We start from the raw sequence: 26,741 nt of genomic DNA, 5'->3' as shown, positions 1-26,741 counted from the left end.
TACTACTTTCTCTCTTTATGTACTCACTCACTATAGCCTTGGGCTCCCTCATGGCAGAAAAAATACAGTCGGAGGGACCTCGGTGCATGAGGGATTTTGGGTACTACACATGTCACGATAGGGATAGTGTTACAGACACGCCTATGCCGACGCCCCCTTTCGGTCCCCGAAAGACGAGATGCAATACTCTGCGGTTACCACTGGATGTCGGACCATATGCACAGCGTGTGATTCTAAGCAGATGCTATCAGAAATGCTATTACGGTAAGTAATGCATGTCATATACTTCAAAATACACACTCTCAGTTTCAATGAATCAGTAGATCCTTTTGGGATGGCACACAGACCCCTTGTACACCCTGAGGTGACTTCAATAACTCGGACACTGTGGACATTGATATATCACTAGTACATTTAGAGCAATACTGAGTTAGGTGTCAAAAAAAGGAAACGTTTAGGGGAGGAAACAATGTTTAACAAGTTTCTCAAACCGGTAAGCACTTTTGAATCCCCCAATGCAATGTAGATTAACCCTTTCCCAGCTATACAAGTAAAGAATGTATGATTTTTTGGAGGGACAGATTAAACACAAAGTCAGAGGTTACAAGAGTCTTCAGGGAGCCAGGACAGCCAATGTCACTTGAGCAAAGTCTAGGGGAGCTGAGGCACTTCTTGTAGGTAAGTAAAACGTCTTGTGCAATGTTATAGAAAGTTTTTGTTGAAAAAGAAATCACTGTTGGGCCACAAGCTTGGGAGGCTTGTGAAGGGCAAAGCTGCAAGCAACTCTGCAAAAGGCAGCACATGCTCATCTCAACTGAGAGCAAGCAAGCTACACAACAAGAGGTAAGTACCCCTTAGTTCACAGTACCTTAGGTCTGAAGAAATTGGTTCCAGCTGGCTTCTGTTCCTGTCGTAGTATGGCACATCCTGATGTTCCTGGGCATCAGCCGTGGGGAAAAGAGGGAGGACGTCTGGGAATTCCTGCACTACGGTTTGAAGGTCGGCGGCAGCAATGGGCAAAGTTCAGATCAGTGGCACTTTGCGGTTTCAGCTTCTCGCGGAATAGCACCACCACGGTTCACGGATACCTTGTGGGCTTTCCTTATTTCTGGGGTCCAGCACTCTGTTGAGGTAACTCAGGCTTGGTCAGCCCTTCTTCAAGGGAGTCCGGAGGATCTTCCTGGAGCTTGGGTCAGGCTTAAAAAATGATGCACTCGATTCAGTTGTTCCTGTCCCCTGGCACTCCGTTCTTGCAGCAGCAATGGATTTCCAGATTAGTTTGTCTTGGGGTCTGTTAGGGAGAATTCTCTGTTTAGGCTGAATTTCCTAACCTAGTGAGTCCCCCAGCAGCTTTGCTGGATTTTTGGGGTTTATTTTCTTCTCCTGCCAAGAGTGGGACTCTTTTTACCCTCACTCTTGGACATGATTTGAGTGTATTCCTGTGACTTGTAATGTGCTTATGGGCTTTGGGGTATTTTTCCCCATAGGCTATCATTGGTTTTTGTATGTGTGTTACACAGCACCCTCAGTGCAGTAACACAGGGGTGTCATAGTGACCCCCAAACATAGACTCCATACCCTGGGACTGACTACTGTCTCCCTGGGCATGTAAAGTCACCATTGACTTTACTAGACTTAAATTGTGAACAGAACCAGTACAAACCATCATACTGTGGAAGTACTGGTAGGGGCAATTAGATTGCCCCTGGGTCTGTTTGTCAAGGGGGTACTGTCCCGTCCCCCCTCGCCGAGTTTCTCTCTGGTGGCAGTGGATACCACGGAAATATTCCACCGGAATATTTCCCAATGGGATTTCCCATTGATTTTAATGCACCACTTTTTGGTGCAATGTTAAAGATACCGCCGGTTTATTTATTTAATATTAATTCACCGGTTGTAATTTTTTGCCAGAACTCAACACCAAAATGGCGTCTGGGTTCACTTCAGTAACCCTGAACCCGAGTCGAGCCTTTGTTCCACTTTTGGCGGGCTTCTGCACAGAAGCCCTCCAAAGTGGTGCCACTGTGTCTGGGTCTACAGGATGTGTGGGAGGGGGATTTAGGCACCCTGGACTGAGTTGCCTTGGCAACTCAAGTCGCACTCTTGTGTGATTGGCGCAGTGGTGAGCCCCCCGGCTCACCACTTAGCATGTTTGAGTGACAGCTAGGACTGGTGAATGGGGGTTTGCTGCATAAAAGCAGGGCTTTGGGGACTGGAACTTCAGAAGTCGCCACAGGACCTAAGAAGCCGAAGAGGGAGAAGCTGAGCCGACCTGCCACGACGACACCACCGGTGGAGCCCTGCGGAACCGTCTCACCACTTCCCAACGACGGAGGAGATCTCCAGTCCGGAGAGTCTTCTTCCCTTGACTGGTGGGGACAACCAGTTTTTGCCTTCTTTTTGCCTCCCTGGAGCATCTCGTGGCCGCCTTGCCTGTGCCAAGCACCCCGGCAACCGGAGTACCACTTTTTACCTCTACCGCGAAAGAGGGGTAACATCCTTTTAACCGGAAAACTCCACGGCTGGTTTCTTCCCTGGTAGTGCAACGACCTTCAGCCTTCCTCCATGTTGAGATCTGCTCTTCCTCTGGACGACGCCGCGACTTGCACCCACTACCAGGAACAACTGCCACCGCTGGAGGATCCTTTCCATTTTGAAGGTACTGTGTTCCGCCCGGCTTCCCTTGCCACCGATTGTACGGGGTAGATTTAGCCCTCGGCTCTCGAACCTGGGTTAGCCTGGGACACCCTAACTAAACTTTTCTAAGCTTAACAGAACTTTTCTACTCACCTGTAAAGATTTTTTGAGACTTTGTGTTGTGACATTGTGTGATCTTGGGCATATTTGGCCTGGCTCTCCCTAAAGTGGGCCTGGCACTGAACTTCCTTGCTCCTCAATAGACTGCCTTCTCTAATACTTACTGTGGTTCCCTGAAAAGTGTTTTGCTGTATTGCTTTCTTAATTCTGCCTTTTCCCTCCCTTTTTAAACAATTTGTTGGAGTGCCATCTAACGTTAAGCGCTCACCTCTGTCTGGAAATAAGTGGCGTTAACTAAGACTTGTCCAACAAATAACTAGGGATGTACATATAGTAATTAGGACTGTTTTGAATTTACTTACCTTTTTCTGTGCTAGTGTAATTTTACAAGTGTTTTAAATAAATAATCATATACTTTTACACAAGCTCTGGTCAGTGTTTGCTTGTGCTACTGTGCCTCTGTACCTATTTTGTATGCTCTGTATACTGCCTAACTCTTCTTGAGGGAAGTCTGACTGCTCAGCCACAGCTACTAAGTGAATCTGTGTGGTGCGGACTGCTACCAAGTGGGTTTACTGCCAAACACCTGTAGTCTTAAATCTTTTGCAGTGGTCCCAGAGGGAACTGCACAGGTTTCTGCCTAACAGGGTCTATTGGTCCCACCAACCCAAGGGGAGAAGTCATCCTTTGCAGTGCTTCTCTAGTCGAGGCGAATTTTGAGCTTCAGCAATGCAGCAGAGGCTTCACCAGGAAAACCAATAGTCCAGGAGTTGCAGCAAGCTTCTCTTCCAAATTCTTATTCGGATTCCTTCGTCCAGTGGTCGACTCTGCTTTCCTTGCAAAAGACCTTGCCTTTTATGCAAGTCTCTGCCATTCATTTGCAGCTTTCTAAGCACAGGGAGTTCCGGGATCTTCCCTTGCTTTCGGCCTTGCCAGACACGCAGGAGCCAGAGGCAGGCCTCTCCAGTGAACCCCGCCAAAGACAAAACTAACAAAGGGACGAAACCTAGTTTGGCACGCAGAGTAAATCTCAAGATGGATCTTTCCAACAAAAAAATAGCAAAATAAGATCAAGGTCATTTTGACAAAATGGGCACCCATGGGTGCTATACTGCAGCTGCGAACGTAGCCCGTGGTACAAACACACAATGTAAAAAGTAACATAAAAATGTTACATGAGAAAGTAGACAAAGGGGATACTAAGTAACCCGTCCATCACTCTATGTAAGATAGGGTGTTCTCGGTCTACAAAGTTACGAAAGGTAAAGTCAATTTCACTTTACTGCTCTTGGAAACAGTTGTTTATCCAAGAGAAGGTATTTAAACCTTTGGGAAATCTAAAGAACTTAAGGTGCTGTGTGTCACAATACAAAAAGTGATGCCTATAGAGTTTGTCAGACTCCAAAAACAAAGCGAATACAGAATCCAAATCAGATCAAAACACCTGGGTGAGAGAGAAAAAGGGCTCACTCACTCCAAGGTTAAAATTAAAAAGTCCCAAAGTCCAGCAAAAGACCTGGGGGTCTTGAAGGAGGGAGGAATTAAACACGAAAATGAAAATTCTCCCTAACACTAGTCCCCCTAAGACGAAGGGACAGGAGGATCTAATCCTCACCAGGATGGATCTCCTGTTGCAAGTCAGTTAACTTGTCTGCTGAGGACACCAGCAAACTTTTGTAACCCTGCTATGGCACCTTTTAACTTTGGTTTTCATTTGCAAGCTATATGACCTACAAATCCTGTTTACTTAATGTATGGGGATCTGATCTAACAGTCCCTCAGAAGTTGTGACCACTTCTGAACCTGCGGTAGGCTTTTTCAAGGGGTCCTTAGAAAGGAATCCCTTAGACCTAGAGGGGCCTCCATGGTTACTCACCACCTCTCTCACAAGAGCAGTTTGGGTCTCGGGTATCTTGGTTGGAGGGCTTCCACTTCCTCTTAGTCCTAAAGTCCAGCAAAAGAGCTGGAGGTCTCTAAGGAGGGATGAATTAAACACTAAAATTTCATTTCACCCTAACAGTGGCCCTCGACATCGCTGATACAGGGTTCTGGCAGATGGGGAACGGTGTCTGCCTCTGTCGTCGTCGGCTGGCTGAAAGCCACCAACTTTTTCCAGGAGGTCCAAACAAGGGTGCGGGACATGTCCTTCGATGGGGACACAACCTCTTTGGAAAGGCAGTCGACGAGTCGTTGGAGGCCATGAAGACTCACACAGAGATGGCCCGTGCCATGGGCACTTTTCTGCAACACTGCTCTTCCTTTCGTGCCTCCAGCAGTAAATCTGGCTGATCGTCAAAAGGTTTCGGCGGAGGGTCATCTTTGTAACGTCAACCCTCCCGGTCCACAACCCAGGAGGCCTACAGAGGCCGTTCCAAGGCTTTCGGTGTAGGTGGCCAATGTCGCTGTTGGCCCCAAGGCGGCACGCAGGCCCCGAAGCAAGACTGAACCGGCCAGGACGTCTGACCCCCCACCCATGCACCCTGGTGGGAGGCCAGCTGACGGGCTTCATCAGCGAGTCAAATACGATTTCCACTGACCGATGGGTGCTGGATGCTCTATCCCACAGATACACTCTAGCGTTCCAGCAGAAGTGTCCGCGGATACCTCCGGTGGCCTGGCAAGAGCAGCACATGTTAGGCAAAGTTTGAATGCAGTGCCCTCTGGGAACACTACAAGCAACTATGACTACAGGTATAGACAACCCAACCTTTGGTATAAGTTTGTACTACACAGTTTTGGTAGCGTGTTGAGCAGCCAAGCTTATCTCAAGAGTGTTAGGCAGAATCATGTGCAGTTCCCTTGGGGACCACTGCAAGAAGATGAAGACTACAGGGGTAAGCAGTAAACCCAATTGGTAGCAGTCTGTACCACCCAGATTTACTTGGTAGCTGTGGCTGAGCAGTCAGACTTCTCTCAAGAAGAGTAGGTCAGTATAGAGAGGACACACAATAGGGCTAAAAACACATTTAAAGCAAGCAAACACTGTCCAGAGCTTGGTATCAAAAGTATATAATTATGTATTTAACACACACTTAAGGCAATACACTAGCACTATAAATCAAAGCAAGTTCAAACACAGTCAGAAAGTATACACACCTCTCTTAAGAATTATTAGACAAGTCTAAGTCAAAACACAACTATTTGTAAAAACAGATGCGAGCGCGTAACTTAGATGGCACTCCAATAATTCAGTTAAAGGGAGAGAAAAAGGCAGGTCATAAAAATAAAACTGTTCCCAACACTTTTCTAAGACCAAAACAAGTTAGTGAAGGCAGAGTCTACTGTAGAGCCAAAAGTTCATAGGCCAGGCCCACTTTAAATGGAGCAAGGTGAAATGTGCCCAAGATCACACAGTTTATAAATGCATTCAAATCTTTGTAAAAATGTACAAAAGAGGTTGGGTTGATTCAGAAGTTGAAGTTAGAAGGTCTGGGGGCCAACCAAGTTGGAAAGCCAAGGATTTAAGGGTCACCTTTAGCAAACCGTAGAAAGGGAGGCCAGCTGGAACACAGTACCTTTAAGGTTGAGGATGCTCCAGCGGTGGCAGTTGTTCCTGGCAGTTCGTGGTTTCGACCAGGGGAAGAGATGATCTCGTCGAGGAGGAAACTTGGGGTCGTTGCACTGCCCAGGGAAGAGACCAGCCGCGGAGTTCATTCGGTGAAAAAGGTGCGTTCCTGTTATTCGCGGTCACAGTGGTGAAGCTTGGCTATCCGGCCGCCGGGGTGCTTGGCACGGGCGATTCGACCAAGAGACGTCCTGGAAGGCGAAATGGTGAACTGGTTGATCCCACCACCTCAGAGGAAGAAGACTCTTTCAGCAGAAGATCTTCTCTTGTCGTGGGGAAAGTGGTGAGGTCGTTGCAGCAGGGCTCCACCGGTGGCGTCGTCGTTGCAGATGGCTCAGCTTCTCCCCTCTTCGGATTTCTTAGGTCCTGTGGCGACTTCTGAAGTTCCAGTCCCAAAAGCCCTGCTTTTATGCAGAAAACCCCCCATTCAACAGCCTAGCTGTCACTCATACATGCTAAGTGGTGAGCCGGGCGGCTCACCACTGGGCCAATCAGAACAGAGTGCGACTTGGGTTGCTAAGGCAACACAGTCCAGGGTGCCAATTCCCCCACCCACACATCCTGTGGAACCCAGACAGAGTTGCACAGTTGGAGGGCTTCTGTGGAGAAGCCCGCCAAAAAGTGGAACAAAGGGCCCGACCTTGGTTGGAGTTACAGAGACTGACACGAACGCCATTTTAGAAAAGAGTTCTGGCAAAAAGACCCAACCGGTGATTTTATATTAAATAAACCGGCGGATCTTTAACATTGCACCAAAAAGTGGTGCGTTTAAAATCAATGGGAAAATCCCAAAGGAAATATTCCGGTGGAATATTTAGCGTGGTAACCACTGCCACCAGCCAGAAACTCGACAAGGGGGGACTGGACAGTGCCCCCTTGGAAACAGACCCAGGGGCAATCTAATGAACCCCTTCCAGTACCTCCACAATATGATGGTTTGTACTGGTTCTGTTCACAATTTTGGACTAGTAAAGTCAATGGTGACTTTACATGCCCTGGGAGACAGTAGTCAGTCCCAGGGTATGGAGTCTATGTTTGGGGGTCACTTTGACACCCCTGTGTTAATGCACTGAGGGTGCTGTGTAACACACACACTAAAACAGATGATACCCTATGGAGTAAAAGACCCCATAAGCACACACAAAGTCAAAGACATACCTCATATCATGCCTAAGAGTGGGAGGAAAAGAGTCTCACTCTTAGCAGGAGAAAAAAACAAACCCCAAAAATCCAGCAAAGCTGCTGGGGGACTCGCTAGGTTTGGGAATTTAGCCTTATAGGAGAATTTTCCCTAACAAAGAGGGGAAAGGTGAGCAGTAGTGGAGTTACACAAAGATTCACAGTTGCAGGTATTCAAATAAACTCTTAAACTCAAGGTTTCTTGCATAAACAATTAATAATTTATCAAGCAGTTATAAAGCCTTCTTCAGAAGGGAGTAATAGAATAGTAACACACAAATATACTTCAATACTGTACACTCTGAGTTTTCTGAATCAGACAAGACCCCTTTGGGATGGCCCACAGACACAACCTACACCCACAGGTGACTTCAGTAACGAGGGTGCTGGGGACATTAATATCTTACTGTTGGCATTCATAACACACTTAAAAGGTTGGTAAAAGGCAAAGGTTATTAGAACACAAGAAATGACAAATATTCATAAGCAGGGCAAATAATTTCAGATAGCACTTAGAAGAGTCATTCAATTTAAATCGGCTAAGCCAAAGTCAATGGGCAAAAGTCTTTGTATAGGATGCAGCACTTCAAGTAAGCAAATGGAAAAATCTTTGCACAAGTTCTTAGCAGTCTTTGATAAAATGAAGAATCAAATGTAGGGCCACAAGCTGATTAGAATTGTGAGTTGTAGAAGTTACATGCTCTTCCACAGTAAGAGGTATGTTCTCTTAGACTTGTTTTACAGTACCTTGGTAAAGCAGAAAAGATGCAGCTGAAGACTTCTGTTCCTGTGCCGCTCTGCAGATCTCACTGTTCCTGGGCCTCAGTCGTGGGGACAAGAGGGAGGACGTCAGGGGACTCCTGCACTACACCAGTACTGTCAAAACTGGCAACCGGCAACCTTTACTTCCAGTGGCTGTTTTGCATTGCAGCTCCTTGCGGTACAGAAAATAGCAATAAGCGCGGTTCCTGGCTGTCAAGGTGGACTTTCCTCACATGTGAGGTCCCGCACTTGACTGAGGGGGGTCATGCTTGGTCAGTCCTGTTTCGTGGGAGTCCAGAGGATCTTCCAAAAGCTTAAGGCCATCTTACAAGCAATGCACACAATCTGGTGTCCCTCTCCCTGGCTCTACGGTTTCCTGCAGCAACTCTGAGGAAATTCAACCAGCTCCAAGATGGGTGTCCAGGTGACTTACTTGGGAGTTGATTGGTCCCACCAACTCAAAGGGAAAAGTCGTCCTTGCAGGGCTTCTCTGTCGATGCGAGCTTGGCAAGTAGTCACTGCAGCAGGGCTTCACCCGGCAAACCAACGGTCTAGTAGTTGCAGCAGGCGTCTCCTTCAAGCTCGTCTTCAGTTCCTTCGTCCAGTGGTTGACTCTATCTTTCAAGCCAAAAGACTCGACTTTTATTCAGTTTTCTCCCATTCATTCAAGCCTAACTGTCACTCACCCAGCAGGGTGGCTGTCCTTTCCAGACAGTCAGCCAGCCAGTCATCACAGAGTGCATTTGTGTCTACTAGGAGAGTAAGAACAGGGAGTTTTGGGCAGCTCCCTCACTTGCTGCCTACCCCAGATACTCTGGCGCCAGAGGCGGTTTCTCTCAGAAACCACACCAAAGGCGAAATGAAGAGAGACCAAACCTGGTTTGGCACGCAGAGAAACTCTCTAGAAGGACCTTTCCACAAAGACTTGGCAAAAAAGACCAGTCACCATTTTAGCAAAGATGGCTGGACGCCATTTTGAAAAAGATGGCTCCCGCGGGTAACGTTACCGGGTCCACGAACGGTCGCGGTAAGTGCAAACCAAGGTAGATCAAAACTAAACCACTGCCACCAGCCAGTCAATTGAGGAAAGGGTAACATACAAAAATGTTACATGAGCATTTAGACACAGGGGATACGAAGTAACCCCACCAGCGCACTATTGTAAGATAGTTGTGCTGGGTCTAGCAAGTACAATGCTAAGTAAAGTCAATTTCACAGCAGTTTATCCCAGAGAAGGTATTTAAACCTTGGGAAATCTGGAAGACACTCCTGTGTCACTGCACTGAAGGTGGTTTTGTGACACAATTGTAAAAGATGATGCCTATTGAGTTGATTAGACTCCATAACCAAAAAGAAACAGTGTATAAAATCACATAAAAATACCTGAGAGAGTGGGAAAAAGGGTTTCCCTCTCTCAAAATGTAGCAAAGTTGCTTGGGGTCTCTAAGGTGGAGGGAATTAACCATTTTCTGAGAATTCTCCCTAACAGCACATCCCTCATCTCCTGCAGGAAGTAAGGGCCATGATAAGAAAAGGAGCGATAGAACTGGTTCAAAAGTGACCCCAGGGCTCTGGAATCTACTCAAGATACTTCTTGGTAAGGAAGAAGACAGGGGGCTGGAGGCCCATTCTAGACCTACAATGTCTCTAAAAGCACCTCAAGTCCCAAAAAATTCAGGCTGGTCACGTTGCAGCATGTGCTTGGCCAACTGGAGGAAGGAGATTTCTGGGCGTCACTGGATCTGGAGGACGCATACTTCCACGTCCCCATTCATGAGAAGCATCGGAAGTTCCTGCGCTTCGTGGTACAGGGAAGACATTACCAATTCAAGGCCCTCCCCTTTGGACTGAAGTCGGCACCCAGTGTGTTTACGAAGTCCCTGGTGCCAGTGGCGGCCCATCTATATCTCCAAGGAATACACGTGTACCCGTACCTCGACGACTGGCTCATCCAGGCAAAGTCAAGATAGACGGCCGTAGACCACAAGGAGGCGACCGTCCGGCTGCTGACGGATCTGGGGTTCTCTGTCAACTATCCAAAGTCCTTCTTGATACCATCGCAGAAAGCGCTGTTCCTGGGGGCCAGGCTCAACACGGTCTCCTGCCTGGCGGCAACCTTCGGAAGAGAGGATAGCGGCCCTGCTGGGCAAGGTGCAACGGTTGTTGACATTGAAGCTCGCAAGGGTGCGGACCATCAAGTCGCTACTCAGCATGATGTTGTCGTGCATCTACCTGATCCGGTTCTGCAGGTTGTGGATGCAAACCCTTCAGGAGTTCCTGGACTCTCGCTGGATCCAAGTGTCCAGAAGCTTTGCAGACAAGATTGGTCTCGACAAGGAATTCCGTTGAGCGATAAGGTGTTGGGGCGTACGCTCCAACATTGCCTGAGGTGCAGGATTTCAGAGCGCCCTGTACCGAGAGGCGGCCACCACGGATTCTTCCCTGGAGGGCTAGAGAGCCCACACTGGACGTCTCCACGCCGGAGGCTTGTTGCTGCTGGAGGAGAGGGATTTCCACAAAAATATCCTGGAGCTGCATGCATTTTTCTGGGCCCTCAAGTCGTTCCTTCCGTCCCTCAAGGGCAAAGTGGTGAGGATCTTAACGGACAACACAGCCACAATGTTCTACATCAGGAAGCAGGGGAGCACCCAATCCCCAGTGCTCTCCTGAGAGGCACAGGACTTGTGGCACTGGGCCATTACCCAAGAGATGTTCCTCATCCCCTTTCACCCGCCGGGAGTCGAGAACACCATCACAGACTCCCTCAGCAGAGAGCTGCGCTCATGCCACGAGTGGGAGTTTCGACAGGATCAGGTGGACCGCATCTTCCTCAATTGGGGCATACCCCAGATCGATCTGTTGGCGACAAACTCCAAATGCAAGAAATTCGCCAGCAGGTTCCACCAGCCAAGGAGCATGGGGTATGCGTTCTCCTTCCCGTGGGACAGCCTGTTCCTGTAGCCATTTCCTCCGCTACCTCTACTGCTGCGAGTCATCAATCAACTCAAACAGTGCTGTTGCAGGATGATACTAGTCACCTTGGTGTGGCTGAGACAGATTTAGTACCGGGACCTTCTCAGCCTGTCAGCGTTGCCTCCGGTCAAGCTGCCGGTGGTTGCGGATCAACTCACCATAGAAGGTGGCGCAACCCTGTATCATGACCCAGGATCTCTGAACCTACAGGCTTGGCTAGTGCAGTCCTAGTGTCACGACTTGCCTACCATGGAAACTCATGGCTCGGATGCCATGGAGATTATGGAGGAAATAGAGGAAGGACTACTCCCTGAGAACGCTGTACACGGTCTAGACGTTTGATGCTTGCCGGCCATGTCATCCATGAGTAATAGAGGAAGGACTAATTTTCCCAGGAGTGCCTTGCGCACTGACGTCATTTTGGCCTTTATCTTCCAGGAAGCGGCTAACGCATTCGCGTTGCAACTTCCAGTGCTAGGGAAGGTAATCCAGCGCTCCTGTGTGGTTTTTTTCTCTTGCTGCTCCCAAACAGCATACCCTTCCTTTCTGCCGTTCTCAGACGGCTTGTACTCCTTGTGCCTTCTACTTTGCCTACCTTCTGTATCCCCCTTCTTCTCCGTGCACGCTTGTTCTAGTCTTCGCGAGGTGCACGCCACGCTTCCTTTCCTTTTCCACTCCAGTCTCCGAGTTTCCAGCTGCTCTGCCATCTGTCCGTGCTCTCCAAGGATTCAGAACTTCTCCCGGAGATATCACGGAATACTTCATCAACAAAACAGCGCATTCTGGGATTCCTAGTTCCATTCAGCCATAACCATCTGCCAGGGTTTTTCGGCAAAGCTTTTCCCTGGCCTGGGGTGGGCTCCCCGGGGTCCCCGCTGCCAGGCAAACTGCATCTCTGGCAAAGTGGCCTCCGGTGGAGCTCACACCCATCACTCCAAACAGGGGGTAAGGACGTTTATGAAGCCCAGCGATAATTGGAGACAGAGAAGGAAAGAGCTATCTTCGGATGACTCCTGGGACACAGATACAGACGATAACCCTACCTTAGAAGCTACAGGTGAGGAGGGGGTTGGTGAAGATATTAAAGATCAGACAGAACCTGAGAGATTGCAACGCCAAACGAAAATGGCCTCCCAAGAACAATACCAAGAGATGGTAAACGCTATTCAAGCCTTGACAGCTGAAGTACAGTTTCTAAGAGCGGATAATACTACATTGCAGCAACAGATCCAACAGGTGGGACAACAGGCTCTGCAGCGGACAATATCAGAGGAGAACTGCCTCCCCTTCCCCTGTCATGTGGGAAATATGATGGGGACCCAAAGAAGATAAAGGAGTGTTTGGACGCATGCACCATTCAATGTAACTTTCGTCCTAGAACCTACGAACTAGACAGAACGAAGGTCGGGTTTCTAATATCCAATCTAACGGGCAATGCCCTCGCATGGGCCACACCGCTAGTCACTACTTCGGACCCGGTCCTTACCAGTTACGACCCGTTTGTGCAAAGACTGCGAGAGAGGTTCGAGAGACCGGAAGTCCTATATACCACTTTCGGAAACTTGCTCGACATACGACAAGGATCATCTGATGTTCAAACCTACGTTATGAGATTTCAAAGGATAACCGCAGAGGCAGGATGGCCCGAAACTGCCCAACAGACTATATTCCGAAGAGGACTCCACGAAGACATTAAAGACGAGCTGGCGAGAGTAGCCAGACCTACTACTTTCCAAGACCTGGTTTCTTTGGTCTTACAAATAGAGTACCGTATGGCTGAAAGAAAGGCAGAAAGAAGACCACCACGCACCTTTGTATCGGGACCAAGCCCCCCCTCGGTGCCTGAAAAGGGATCCATGGAAGAGCCTATGCAGATTGGGGCCACCAGAGGACCACTATCTACCAGCGAACGTAAAAGAAGAAAGGACCTTGGCTTGTGTATGTATTGTGGATCAGACAGCCATTTATTGAGGGTTTGTCCAGAAGTACCTCCCAGAATGCAGAGAAACGAAAGACCCCAACCTTAAACAGGGAAAAGGAAGGGGTGAATACTGTAAATCCCTGTTGTATGACGCAGCCTCCGATTTTGGACTGCTGCAGTCTTATGGTGATCAAGGTACTGATGGAATGGGATCCAAAGGGTTCTGTGGAATGCATAGCCATGTTGGACTGTGGAGAAGCGGGCAATTTTGTGGGCGAAGGAACATCTAATACAGGGACGCCCAAAGATTAGGTCCATACTGGGGACGGAGTCGATGGTACCCTACTAACTTCAGGTCCCATTAGCCACGAAACACAGGAACTGAAGATAAGGATGGCTAACCATCAGGAATACCTTACCTTTGATCTGATCAGGGTAGCACATTTTCCAGTTATACTGGGAATTCCCTGGTTAAGGAAGCATAATCCTCACATCAACTGGAGATTGAACACAGTAGACTTCAGATCACAATACTGTGATCAACATTGCTTGACTAAGGAGATCTCCCCGGTCATTCAAGCAACACTACATCCTTCCTTCAGCGTCAACACGATACCAGTCCCATATAGGGAATTCATGGATATGGTCACAGACACACAACCACGTCTTTTGCCCCCACACCGTAAAGAAGATTGTAAGATTGATCTGATACCGGAAGCAGTTGTACCTGTCGGTAGAATGTTCCCACTATCTCTACCCAAAAAAGAAGCTCTGAAAGAGTATCTTGCAATCAACCTAGAGAATGGGCTCATTAGAGAGTCGACTTCTTCAGCAGGAGCTTCACTATTCTTTATTTCCAAAAAAGGTACAACAGAACTACGTCCCTGTATAGATTACAGAGGTCTAAACAGCCTTACAGTGCGGGACAGATATCCTATGCCATTGATGAAGGATATCATTGAAGCCGTCTAGGGTGCCCGGGTGTTCACTAAGTTGGACTTGAGAGGGACATATCACCTTTTGAGACTCCGCGAAGGAGATCAATGGAAGACGGCGTTCCGGACGCCACTAGAACACTACGAATACAGAGTAATGCCCTTTGGGCTTGTCAATGCATCAGCACAATTCCAAAGATTCATGGACAACTTTTTTCAGACATGCTCTATTCCACAGTAGTCGTTTACCTGGACGACATCCTTGTCTTCTCTACCACTTTGTCGGAACATCGCATCTTGGTTACAGAAGTTTTACAACGCTTAAGGAAAAACTGTCTGCTAGCTAAACCCGAAAAATGTGTGTTCGAGGCATCCACTGTACCGTATCTGGGTTTCATATTATCCGCAGATAACATCCAGATGGACCCAGCCAAGACTAATACTATTACCAACTGGCCTGCACCCTCCAATGTGAAAGGGGTCCAATGGTTCTTAGGACTAGCAAACTTTTATAGAAAGTTCATCCCTAATTTCTCTGAGATTATTCTTCCTATCACCAATCTTTTGAAGAAAGGAGTGAAATTCCTCTGGGATTCCAGCACTGAACAGGCCTTCCAACTACGAAAAAGATCCTTTGTAACCGCTCCAGTCCTGAGACAACCAGACCAAACACGCCCATTCATAGTGGAAACCGGTGCTTCCCGGGTGCAATTGGGGCAGCTTTACTACAGAAAGAGGAAGACGGATTAGAACATCCGGTCTCTTATTATTCCCACACATTGGCCACTAGTGAACGTAACTATTCCGTTCTAGAAAAGGAACTCCTTGCCATCCGACAGGCTTGCGAAGACTGGAGACATCTTCTATAAGGCTCTATAGTTCCATTTTTGGTCCGTATGGATCATCAAAACCTTAAAGTACTTCAAAAGATGGAATGTCGCAATTCACGACACGCCAGGTGGGCATATTTCTTCTCACAATTTGACTTTGAGATTACCTACCTTCCAGGAAAGGACAACACTTTGGCAGACGCCCTTTCTCGCAGCATGAGTGAGGAAACAGGAGATCCACCAGAACCGGAACTCATGTTGGCAGGAAGACATTCATCAACATCATAAACACGTTTTTACAACAGGTAAAAACGAAACAACAGAACAAGAGAGGCGTAAGGACGGACTTAAACTGGAAGGGCAACCTCCTCTTCAAGAAGGATGCTTTGTATATACCAACTCGGAATCTCCAAGTACAAGCAATGTCCTGGTGTCATGATATTCCTTCTGCATGACATAAGGGCCAAAGGACTTAACATCCCGTCGATTTTGGTGTCCTTCCCTGACTAAGGATGTCAAGGAGTACGTTAAGGCTTGCCCGGTGTGTGCCCAAAACAAGTACGACCACCACAAACCCTTAGGACTCCTACAGCAAGAAACACAACCTAAAGGACCTTGGGAACACATTTCTACTGATTTTATAGTAGATCTACCGGAATCAAGTGGACACACTGCCATAATGGTCACTGTTGATTCCTTTAGCAAATTGGCTCATTTCTCTCCTCTTAAAGGAATCCCTACAGCCAGCATTACTGCAGAAGTCTTTCTTAAAGACATAGTCAGACTTCATGGAATTCCCATCAATATAGTGTCAGACAGAGGTCCTCAATTCACGTCCAAATTCTGGACTATTCTGTGCAGAACACTTGGAATCCGGAGATCTCTTTCCTCAGGATTCCACCCAGAGAGTAATGGGCAAACCGAGCATTTGAACGCCACCCTAGAACAGTACATACAGTGTTTTTGTAACCAAGAGCAGGATGACTGGTTTCATCTTCTACCCATGGCTGAATTCTCATACAATAACACATCACATACCTCTCTAGGTATGAGTCCTTTCAAATGCATGTACGGTTATGACCCGAAACATATACCTCTCTCTGGTATCCCTCCTACAAATACGCCTTCAGTAGACCATCTACTGGATACCATACAGAGGATGCATCGAGTATCCAAATCCAATCTCACAAAGGCCCGACAGGATTGTAAGAGATGGGCAGACCAAAAAATAAGCCCAAACCCCCAGTGGGAAGTAGGGAATCAGGTGTGGCTAGCTACAAAGTACCTACCCAGATGGGTTCATTCAGGAAAGTTTGTGCCCAGGTATTTAGGACCCTTTCGTATTACAGCCAAGATCAATCCTGTGGGTTATAGATTGGATCTTCCTCCAACTCTTAAAAGAATCCATCCTGTCTTTCATACCTCACTACTCAAACCATACGTTAAGGACCCTCATTTCCGAAAGACAAAAAGACCTCCTCCCAAGATCACAGGAATCTCTGAGGAATATGAAGTTTCCAACATCCTTGATTCCAGATACAAAAGAGGCGTTCTGCAATACCTGATATTTTGGAAAGGATACCCAAAGACAGAATGCACTTGGGAACCTGTTAAGAACATTATTGCTGCTCGGTTTATACAAAGGTTCCATCGCCTTCATCCCGGAAAGCCAGGGGGAGGAAACCTAAGAAGGGGTCATACTGTCACGACTCGCCTACCATGGAAACTCACGGCTCGCCTGCCATGGAGATTATGGAGGAAATAGAGGAAGGACTACTCCCTGAGAACGCTGTACGCGGTCTAGACGTTTGATGCTTGCCGGCCATGTCATCCATGAGTAATAGAGGAAGGACTCATTTTCCCAGGAGTGCCTTGCGCACTGAAGTCATTTCGGCTTTATCTTCCAGTAAGCAGCTAACGCATTCGCGTTGCAACTTCCAGTGCTACGGAAGGTAATCCAGCGCTCCTGTGTTTTTTTTCTCTTGCCACTCCCAAACGGCATACCCTTCGTTTCTGCCGTTCTCGGACGGCTTGTACTCCTTGTGCCTTCTACTTTGCCTACCTTCTGTATCCCCCTTCTTCTCCGTGCACGCTTGTTCTATCATTCGCGAGGTGCATGCCACGCTTCCTTTCCTTTTCCCCTCCAGTCTACGAGTTTCCAGCTGCTCTGCCATCTGTCCGTGCTCTCCAAGGATTCAGAACTTCTCCCGGAGATATCACGCAATACTTCAACAAAACTGTGCATTCTGGGATTCGTAGTTCCATTCAGCCATAACCATCTGCCAGAGTTTTTCGGCAAAGCTTTTCCCTGGCCTGGGGTGGGCTCCCCGGTGTCCCCGCTGCCAGGCAAACTGCATCTCTGGCAAAGTGGCCTCCGGTGGAGCTTGCACCCATCACTCCAAACAGGGGTAAGGACGTTTATGAAGCCCAGCGATAATTGGAGACAGAGAAGGAAAGAGCGATCTTCGGACGACTCCTGGGACACAGATAACAGACGATACCCCTACCTTCGAAGCTTCAGGTGAGGAGGGGGTTGGTGAAGATATAAAAGATCAGACAGAACCTGAGACCTAGAGTGTGGAGGATAAGAGTTGCCAGCGGACTGCAGGAAGGTCCTTGTCAATGTCAGAAGGTCATCGACGGTTAAGTGCTACAGTCACAAGTGGATGCGTTTCGCTACGTGGTTCCTGTCGCCGAAGATCACCCCTCTGACGGTCAAGGCTCTGCAGATTCTTTCTTACTTGTTGTCTTTAGCCAAGGCGGGGCTGGCGCACGCCGCTACAAAGGTGCATCTAGCGGCTATCTCCTGCTCCGCTGCACCAGGTCTCCAGGACGATCTTCTCTGTGGTCCCGCCATCAAGTCAAGGAGTTCCTCAAAGGACTGTGTTGATCTTTCCCGCCGGTGAAGGCTCTTCCCCCGGTGCGGAAACTCAACGCGGTGCTGACAAGGGTCATGAGAGCCCCCTTCGAGCCTCTGCATCAGGCCTGCTCTTGTGGAAAGCGGCTTTCCTCATGGCCATCACCTGTGCCAGGAGTGTGGGTGAGATCCAGGCCCTATCCTGCAAGCAGCCATATCTGACTTTTCATGAATCGAGGGTGGTGCTGCGGACTCACCCCTCTTTCATGCCAAAGGTTCACTCTGAGTGATTTTTCTGACACCTTCACCACCGGCTGAAAGTGCCTTGGACTCGCTGGACGTTGCTTGTGCTCTGAAGTTCTACGTGGCACGCACAAAGAGTTTTCAGAAGTAGTCTGAACTATTTGGGAACTTTGGTCCTGTGAACCATGGTAAGGTCTTGTCCAAGCCCTCCATCTGAGAGCCCATACCACCAGAGCCATTGCTGCGACAACAGCATTCCTGTCTGGTGTGCCCCTGCTGGACATCTGCAGGGTGGCTATGTGGAGGTCCACTCACACCTTCACAAGGTTCTACTGCGTCAACCGGGATTCCAGAGAGGATTTCAGGGTCGGCCAAGCAGTGCTACGCAACATGTTTGCTTGAAGGTGAGCCTGTTCCGGAGGTAAGAGTAATTGCTTCTGTTGAGCCTTGCCACCTCCTGTGGTTGTGTAATGATTGTACTGCTATGTATTCTTTATTCATGAGCATGTGAATTCATGCCAGACCCCATGCTGGAGGAGGAGCAAGTTACTTACCTGTAACTATTGTTCTCCAGCATGGGTCTGGCATGGATTCACATGCAAACCCTCCATCCTGCCCCTGTGTGGCTCTTCTTGGTCATTCTGCCTCTATACGTGCTACCAGATCTGAAGATGGCTGCCAGAGGAGGGGCTTAGGGAGAGGGCAGTCTGACCCAGAGTGCAGCGATTGGTTTAGAGGAGAAATACAGTTTGTAAGTGAAAGTGAAACTGTTTTTTCTTTTACTGAGGATTCCTGGCCTGACAATACGGTATATTCATGAGCATGTGAATCCAGGCCAGATCCATGCTGGAGAACAATAGTTGCAGGTAGGTAACTTGTTCCTTATGTGCCATGTTCAAATTGCTTTTATTTAAATAATTTAAAAAGCCTCATTAACCCTAGTCTACGTGATGCCCTGCCTACAAAACTAAACTAAGGTACTTGTCGTCAGATGTGAAGTCCAAACGTAATAGTCCGTCCTCTGTCACAAACTAGCCTATGCTGACCCTACCTCGATCAATGCATAACAAAAGACAAGGAGAATGACTCCTTTCTCATGGGGGCTGTGTGCTTCTCAGCACAAGTCTCTTCAATATGATAGCTTCAAATACCCTCTTGCTAATCCTTGTAAATAGTTCCTTCAGTGGGTCTTCTCAGGCCCTTGTGTATGTGTTCCTTCTGTTTTTCTAAATACCTTTCTTCTTCTCGAGATGTGTTTACAAAGTCTGTTTGACTCTTATTCCTCTCACAGTCTTGCCACTCACAGGATCATGTATTCCTAGGAAGTTTTTATACTCTCACCAATCAGAGAGAGGGACGGAGTAGGTCAGCCCCCTGTATTATGGTCACTCTTCAAATACTTTTGCCAATCACTGGGACGAGGATGCAGGATCCGAGAGTAATCTTCACTCTTTATGCCTTGCTCCCTGTGTCTCCCGCTCTCCCCTGTACTTGTATTGAAGGGGTTCTGCGTCACCGGGTCAGCGTGCTCTTTCCCTTCTCCGTGGTCGATTAGGATAATTCTCTGATTTCTCCTGTGTCCCTCTTCCCACATGCTTCGCTCTTCTTTGGCGGTTTCGGGGATGAAAGGGTTTTTCATTCAGTTCCGGTCCACACCACCACGTTCCACCTTTAGTTTGCTGGTTGGGTTCTCCTCCCATGAACAGACCTCCTTGGGTCTATTATCGGCATATCGCCTACTCGGCATGTCAAAGATGGGGCTGTTTTTAGTGTCCTTGCAGGGCCTGTTATGGATTTCCTCCGCTCTGCTGGTCGGATAGCGTGCTGCTGTCCCTTCTTCTCCATAACTGCTGTTTGACAGGCAAGACCACGCCTCCCTCAGTTTCCCGGTCTCCTCTATCTGGCCAGTTTGATACTCCTGGGTCTCACTTCTACAAGTGTGCAGAAGTAAGGCTCGGACACAAAGGTGACATAGTTTTGGTTATAAACCTTTATTAACAAGTAAAAGGGTTGGAAAAACAACTTCTCTGTCCCTAAAGCGAAGAGGGGTTTCCCTGCTTCAAAGAAATCTAAGGAAAATATCAGGATGTCAAATAGTCGCTGTCGTGTCCATAAACCCTGCTTCTGACCCCAACACTAGTAACTTAAATCTAATGTGCAAATGGCGCTTAATTCAGAACCAAAGTGATGATGATTGTTCTTGCCAACAAAAAGTTCCCATTATTCCCGCTTGTCAAAAAAACGAAACAAGTGTTCCTTTTTCACCATGTAACATTGCAATTATCTGGGATTAACTCCTTTCTGCTTGATTCCTTCTTGTTCTAGTTGACAAAGTTAGGAACTTGTCTCCTCCTTGCGTGGTTTCCTTTACTTTACAAAATGAACACAAAGGAAAGCACAGTATTTACTCAGCTAGGGGGCTTGTCTCCACCTCCCTGGACTTTCCAAGCTTTCCCAAATATGCACAACAAAAGTTTCCAGCTGTCCCATGAACACCTTTTCTTTGTTCATGGAGGGTTTATGTCTGGTTCACTTTCCTGCCAAACACACCCCAGGATATTATAACGGATACTCTATGTTAATCTCTCCTTTTTTTCTCTTTTTTTTCTCCTTGGGTCCCAGACCGTGTACTTTCTTGAATGAGCTTCACTTTATTCATAGACCTTCAAATGGGTGGGAGTCCCCGACTTGCAATGAGGTATTCTACCAGCTTGGTGTACTCTCCTGCCAAGCATATGTTTCCTTCTGGTCTGTCTCTTGCTTTCAGGGTCCCAGACAATTTTATTCTCTGGCTCTTATGTGGGTGCGCGCCCCAATGTCGCAATCCGTTTTCACAATAGCTTGGTTTACTCGCCTGCCAAGCATGTTTCCTTCTGGACTGTTTTTCTCTTAGGGTCCCAGTGTCTCTTATTCTCTGGCGCTCATATGGGTAAGTGTCCCAGACCCGCAATAATATCTCTTGCCTGCTTGGTTTACTCTCTTGCCAAACATACAATTGTTTCTTTCTCTCAGGGTCCCAGTCCCTCTTATCTCATGCTCTGTAGTTCCCAGATTCCGCCTGGACCTCTAGCACCTTCTGTTTGCCCGCGTACCTATTTGTGTGCTTTGCTTCTTCCGAGCGGCAGTGCTCCACTTTGAGGCTCCGGTAGCGTTCGGGTGCTCCCTCAGGTTGGCACCGTCTTTGCCAGTTACTCCTTCTTTCTTGTGCTTTGCTTTCTGTCTCCAACTGTGTTCTGGTATCTCCTCTCGTCGGCGGTGGCACCTCTGGTCCCTGCTTCCTTCTCAGGCTGTGGTTTTGGTCTCCAGCAGCTAGCCAAGCTTTGGGGCGCCGAAAGGGTTTCTTGGGCAGCGGTTGGCTTAGTTCCTTGGTCCTGGACTAACTTCGAGCTCCCATTCGCCTTTGTGCACGGCATCTTTTTGTGTGTTTCCCTGTTCGCCGGGTCAGCGTCTCCCAGGTTTCCTCCTTGGAAGATGGCTATCTCCATGTTGGTTTCTCTCTGCTATTTTGTATTGCCTTTCACCAATCAATTGCTGTGAGGGACTAGGCTTAGATTGTTCACGCCGGTTTCTGGAGTGATCTTCTTACTTCTAGTCATGTTCTTCTTCCGAGTACTTGTATTGGAACTATATGGAAAACAAATTGTTTTCTCTGGTGCCTTAGTCAGGTCTAACATACTAAGTTGGCAGACAGTACAATAACAGATATTGGCAATGATCTGAAAGAGGGAAGTAGAGTTTCGCTTTGGGAAGGAAGGAGGGTGTAACAAAGTGGAGGTATACTGCGTTCTCGAGGGCGGGGGTTGGTCGTCCCTAACCCATATGGGGCTTCCTCTCCCATGTGATCCTCCCCCTGTGCACCACCCTCAGGAGGACTATTGTACTGTACCACCCTCGTCCCATTGGAAAGGTTTCCCCCTAGGGAAGAAGGGTGGACATCCACAGATTTGTCACACATCCTTGTTCTTTTGACCCTCCTCTTTTTATGACACATTGCTGGTGCTTCGCCGGTTTCCAAGGAAAGTCCTTCCTTTGTGTTGGAGCCATATTCACGATGCCTCCTGTTGACTTCTTCGTGTCAGAACTTGTCAGACAAGCATTCTTCATTACTCTCATGTTCTTACTCTTCACAGTACCAGGTTGATGTTGCTCTTCTCTTGTTACATTACAATGATACATGTGAGAGCAATTTAGTTGTATGTCAGTTAATAAAGTTGTACTGGTTTTGGGGGGATAGTAAGAAGGGAGTTCCTTATGGGAAAGTGAGTCCTTATCCCCAAGCGAGGAGTCTCACCCTGTGAGGTCCTGCTTACCGCCACTCATATGGGGAATATTGCGTAGTGGGTTCACCTATGTAGCCTCGCAGGAAGGGGCTCCCCCCTCCCCTCCCCTTGGGGGGGAAGTGACTGAATCCCTTGATTCGTCACAGAATGTAGTGGCAGTGGGACTTCAGCAGAAGTCTCCCTGATGACCAAAATGAATTGGAAAGCCCAAACAATAAAAGGATAGGGGTAAAAAAAGTAGGGTCTCCATGAAATGAGAATGCAGTATCTCCAAAAATGTAATTCTGCCCCAACGCTGGCGGATACAAATACCACAATTGTAACACCTGAATCCTGTTGCTCTTACTTCCTTGACCCAGCCCTATCTTCAATTCCAACAACCTTTAATGTAATACCTTTCCCTGCTATCCTTTTAGTGTTTTACCGAACCACACATTTTGGTACATTGTATGCCACTCATTTACATGAGGTATTGCTTAACCCAGTGAAGACCCCCAACAATGGAGCACATTTGCCCTAATACTTGCTTTGTGTTTAAAGGTTCTGCGTTTAGCCAGGACAAGTGGGAAGGGTGTCATGGCTGGATTTACACTGAGTGTATTAGTCAGAGGTTGCATTAAATTCAGCCTCAACTGATGGCGTGCCATGAGCCATGACTCGTTGCAGCCCATGACTCATTACACTTGGTTCTATAACATTGTATATATTTTGTCTGTACTCAGAGCTTGAAGTATATCGGAAACGAGAGCTTTGTGTCAATATACCCGGATTAGCCCATAGTGCCCCTAGGCCATAACAGGCGGCCATTATACAAAGAGCGACCAAAAAGATTTCATGGCATATCCACACAGCTCACTTAAGAACCCAGCTGCTTCTTCGGGAAAGATGCAGACTAGGAGACCATCAACATCCACAAAATATTGCTTTTTCTCCGCACAATGGAGTGCTCAGTCCTCCAGATAAGGTGCATACAAGGCCGTTTTACGCATGAACATCTTGTAAATACCACAGCTTTATTATTTTCCTGTGTACATTTACACACATGTTTAGAACAGAGGGCAGTGCAAAGGTCAGGTTACTTGACAGAAAGCAGAAAGCTTCTTTTGATTTTTATCTACATGGATATAATTGCATTCCATGGATAAAAGCCTCTGAAACGGAATGTATTTCTCTGAAGCCTTTCAAAAAAAGAAAGTGTGCACTGTGATAAAAGGAATGGTTTATTTCCATTCAGCTTCTGCTGTGTTGCTGCTCATGGAGCAAACAGGCACTGTGCAGGTTTATTTTCCTAGCATTTTGGGATTGTATAATTAATTTGCTTTTTTTACCCAGTGAAAGCAAACCAGTATTGCACAATTGTATTTTTTAGAGTTCCTGTGCTGTGTGCATAAACATGCGGAGGCAGATCATTTTTACACTGATAATTTGATTTACACTCCAATTATAAAAACAGTGTGTAAAATGATGAGTATGCACGGTCTAGTTTACATCCATTCAACCTTGCAGTCAATGGGGTACATTACTATAAATGGTCAGTGGCAGCAGAGTCTTTGCTCAAGCGTGAGTGATTAATTACACCAATCACAGGTGTTCTAGCCTCTCATATCTTCAATACTACAATTAACACATCCAAAAACTGACTCTCCAGGAAATGCAAGCACTGTCCAAAAACAAAGAAATTAAAGTTACATTTGTAAATGAAATAGAAACTCAGCAAAACCTGTCCTTGTGATAATACAGATAGCTATTTAACTTTGTGTAGCGCTTCATACATGGTACGTCCAACATCTAGGCACTGTGATTATTATACCTCAGTTGATACTTAGTTTGCAAACCTCCAAAGGACGTTAGCCAATAAGATAGCTCAGCTGGTTTAGCGCTCGTTGCTACAATATGTGCCGTGATCTGTAGGTTGCAGGTTCGAATCCCGGCAAGGCCAACTCAGCCTTTCATCCTTTCGAGGTCGATAAAGGAGTACCGACTTCAGATTGGTGATAATTGTGATCAATATGTTCTATGTGCAACGCTTTGCTAAAAGTGCTATATAAATAACCATTTTACCATGAGATTAGATATAGAATTTATTTAGCATGGCGTCCTTGTCTCTCTGCACTGTTGTATCATAACATTGGCATACCATTAGGTAGTAATAGATCCAGGAAATTAGGACTTTCATTAAACATCAAAAGAAAATTCTGTTATCGAACCTCAAAACACACAATACAATTCATGTTTGCTTTACTATATAATTGGCTAGGTTTTTGTGTTTTCAACATTTAAATATATACAGGAGATAGCAAATGGCCAGACCTTAGAGAAATAATGAAAGGTGTACTGTCACAATGCAGAAAGCTGCCGCATATGAATGATTTCTATTTAGTTTTTGCACACGTCGGCTGGATGCCACATACATTTTACTCTTGCAAAGGAGAAAGGTCATTTTTACTTTATTGAAATCACATTTACTCTCTAAGTTTAAAAGTAGGGAGTAAAATACTCTCACCTCATCTTATCTGGAGACTTAAAACTAAGTGTTTATTGCTGATTAGGTGAATAGACTATACTTTTTGTTACATGGTTTTATCAACAGACATTTTCAAATGTGAGTAACTATTGGCAAACTGGTTTTAAAACTACTGTTTTATTGCAGCGGTTTTTCTCTGTCTGCTTTGGTTTGTATTTGTTAACATTTTCAGTGCTATAGTTGCTGATTCTGTTTTGAATACCTGGATGTAAAGAAAGTTTTTTTTGTATTTTCTAGTCTTGCCTGCTGTTGGAAGCACAAAGGAGAAGACTGCCAAAGGAGCTTTGCATCACACAGTTGTCACTGAAGGTTCTTTTTGAGGTACAGCAATGTATATTTGCTAGTTTTCGATTATTTTATTTTACATTCTTGAGCATTGTCCATGCTGCAAACAAGACATTACCAGGGCTGTTAGAATGACTTCTGTATTACTGTGACTAAAGCAAAGGGCTGGTCTAAGGCTGGGAAATAGCCCCAGGACTTATTGACTCCTAAACACAAACCGAGTGGAGAAACAACTTCCAAATGTTACCATTTAATGGACGGAAATGATGGCGGTCAAGAAGACATGGATACACGGTCTTGGAGATTAACACCCTAGATATTTTATTAGTAATCGCAACAAATTTACTACAGTGGACTTTGAATGGATTAAGATATATAGGCACATCATGTTGGTCTTTACAGGTTCCTTTACGTTTCAAGTTAGTCTCAGAGCAACCCAAACACTGCATGAAACTCTTAACATGGAATTTTCTTCTGGCTGGTAGGTTAGTTGCTATATGCATGAAGTCCACATTTCCACCCAACATTTTTTTCTGTGTGACTAAGAGAAACAATTACATGGTTTGCCACAGTAAGGAGGTTTAGCAACACGGGACATTAACATTGATCAACATAGCTACTACTTGGCATTGGACATCTTTCTGGGTAATATTGAGTATGGCTCTGATTTTAATCCCCATTGATGACAAGATTCAGTGAAAAAAGAAACGGTGCAGCTATATGTCCTAGAAATAATGACACAGTTGATGGATACATGAAGTATTTACTAAAGGGAAAGCACTGTGTGAAATCAAACCATCTTTATCCGAATTGGGAACCCATTGATGGCAAAGTCTTTTTTTAAATCCATTAAAAGGGCGGTTGGTGGAGCTCGGTGGAATGGTGCAAACAAAGATTTTAGTGATAATATGAGAAAGGAATGTTGGGGTTATTTGACAATGGAACAAAATGATCAACATTAATGCACTTTTTTTTTTAAAGCTTTCTGAAAGTATTAGGGCAAAGGTTCTCCATCGTTGGGGGTCTTCACTGGGTTTAACAGTACTGCTTGTAAACAAGTGCTGTACACTGTACCAAAATGTGTGGTTGGGTAAAACATTAAAGGGATAGCAGGGAAAGGTTGTTGTGATTACATTTAAAGTTGTTGGCGATACGGCACTTGGTCTGGGTCAAGGAAGTAAGAGCTATAGGATTCAGGTGCTAAAATTGTGGTGTTTTATTCCACCAGCGTTGGGGCAGAATTCACATTTTGGGGATACTGCATATTTTATGTAAACCCTACTTTTTTCTACCCCTACCCGTTTATTGTTTGGGCTTTCGAATTCATTTTGGTCATCGGGGAGGCTTTTGCTGAAGTCCCACTGCCACAGAGGGCGCTAGAGGGCCAACCAAGATGGCGGCTCCCTAAAGAGCTCTGTGCAGCTCCCAATGAATCCTGCAAAATCGTTGCATCTGTGGTGAACATTTTAACTGTCTTTGCTGCCGAGTGTCTGCGGGGGACGCTGCCATCCACACCGAGACCATTATCATAGCCGAGGGCCAAGATTTCCACATTAGCGCCACGGCCGACGGGGGCCTGCCCGCCCGCGTTGCCTGGAGGCCCTGGCTGGCGTGGGCCGCGCTGACTATG

General features: G+C 46.7%; 1 protein-coding gene across 4 annotated transcripts in view; it reads left to right on the top strand.

Annotated features, from left to right (window-relative positions):
• Positions 1–26,741, top strand: part of TRANK1 (tetratricopeptide repeat and ankyrin repeat containing 1) — a 2,632,183-nt gene that overhangs the window by 843,692 nt on the left and 1,761,750 nt on the right. For all 4 annotated transcript variants that reach the window (XM_069613200.1, XM_069613201.1, XM_069613199.1 and 1 more), the window contains one exon: positions 25,064–25,147. In XM_069613200.1, the coding sequence (XP_069469301.1) occupies positions 25,064–25,147 (84 nt within the window). The remainder of the gene's footprint in view (positions 1–25,063; positions 25,148–26,741) is intronic.

Source organism: Ambystoma mexicanum, chromosome 5p (assembly GCF_040938575.1).
Source record: "Ambystoma mexicanum isolate Mex_15411 chromosome 5p, UKY_AmexF1_1, whole genome shotgun sequence".
NCBI classification, from domain to species: Eukaryota; Metazoa; Chordata; class Amphibia; order Caudata; family Ambystomatidae; genus Ambystoma; species Ambystoma mexicanum.
This window is presented reverse-complemented; position numbering and strand designations above follow the sequence as displayed.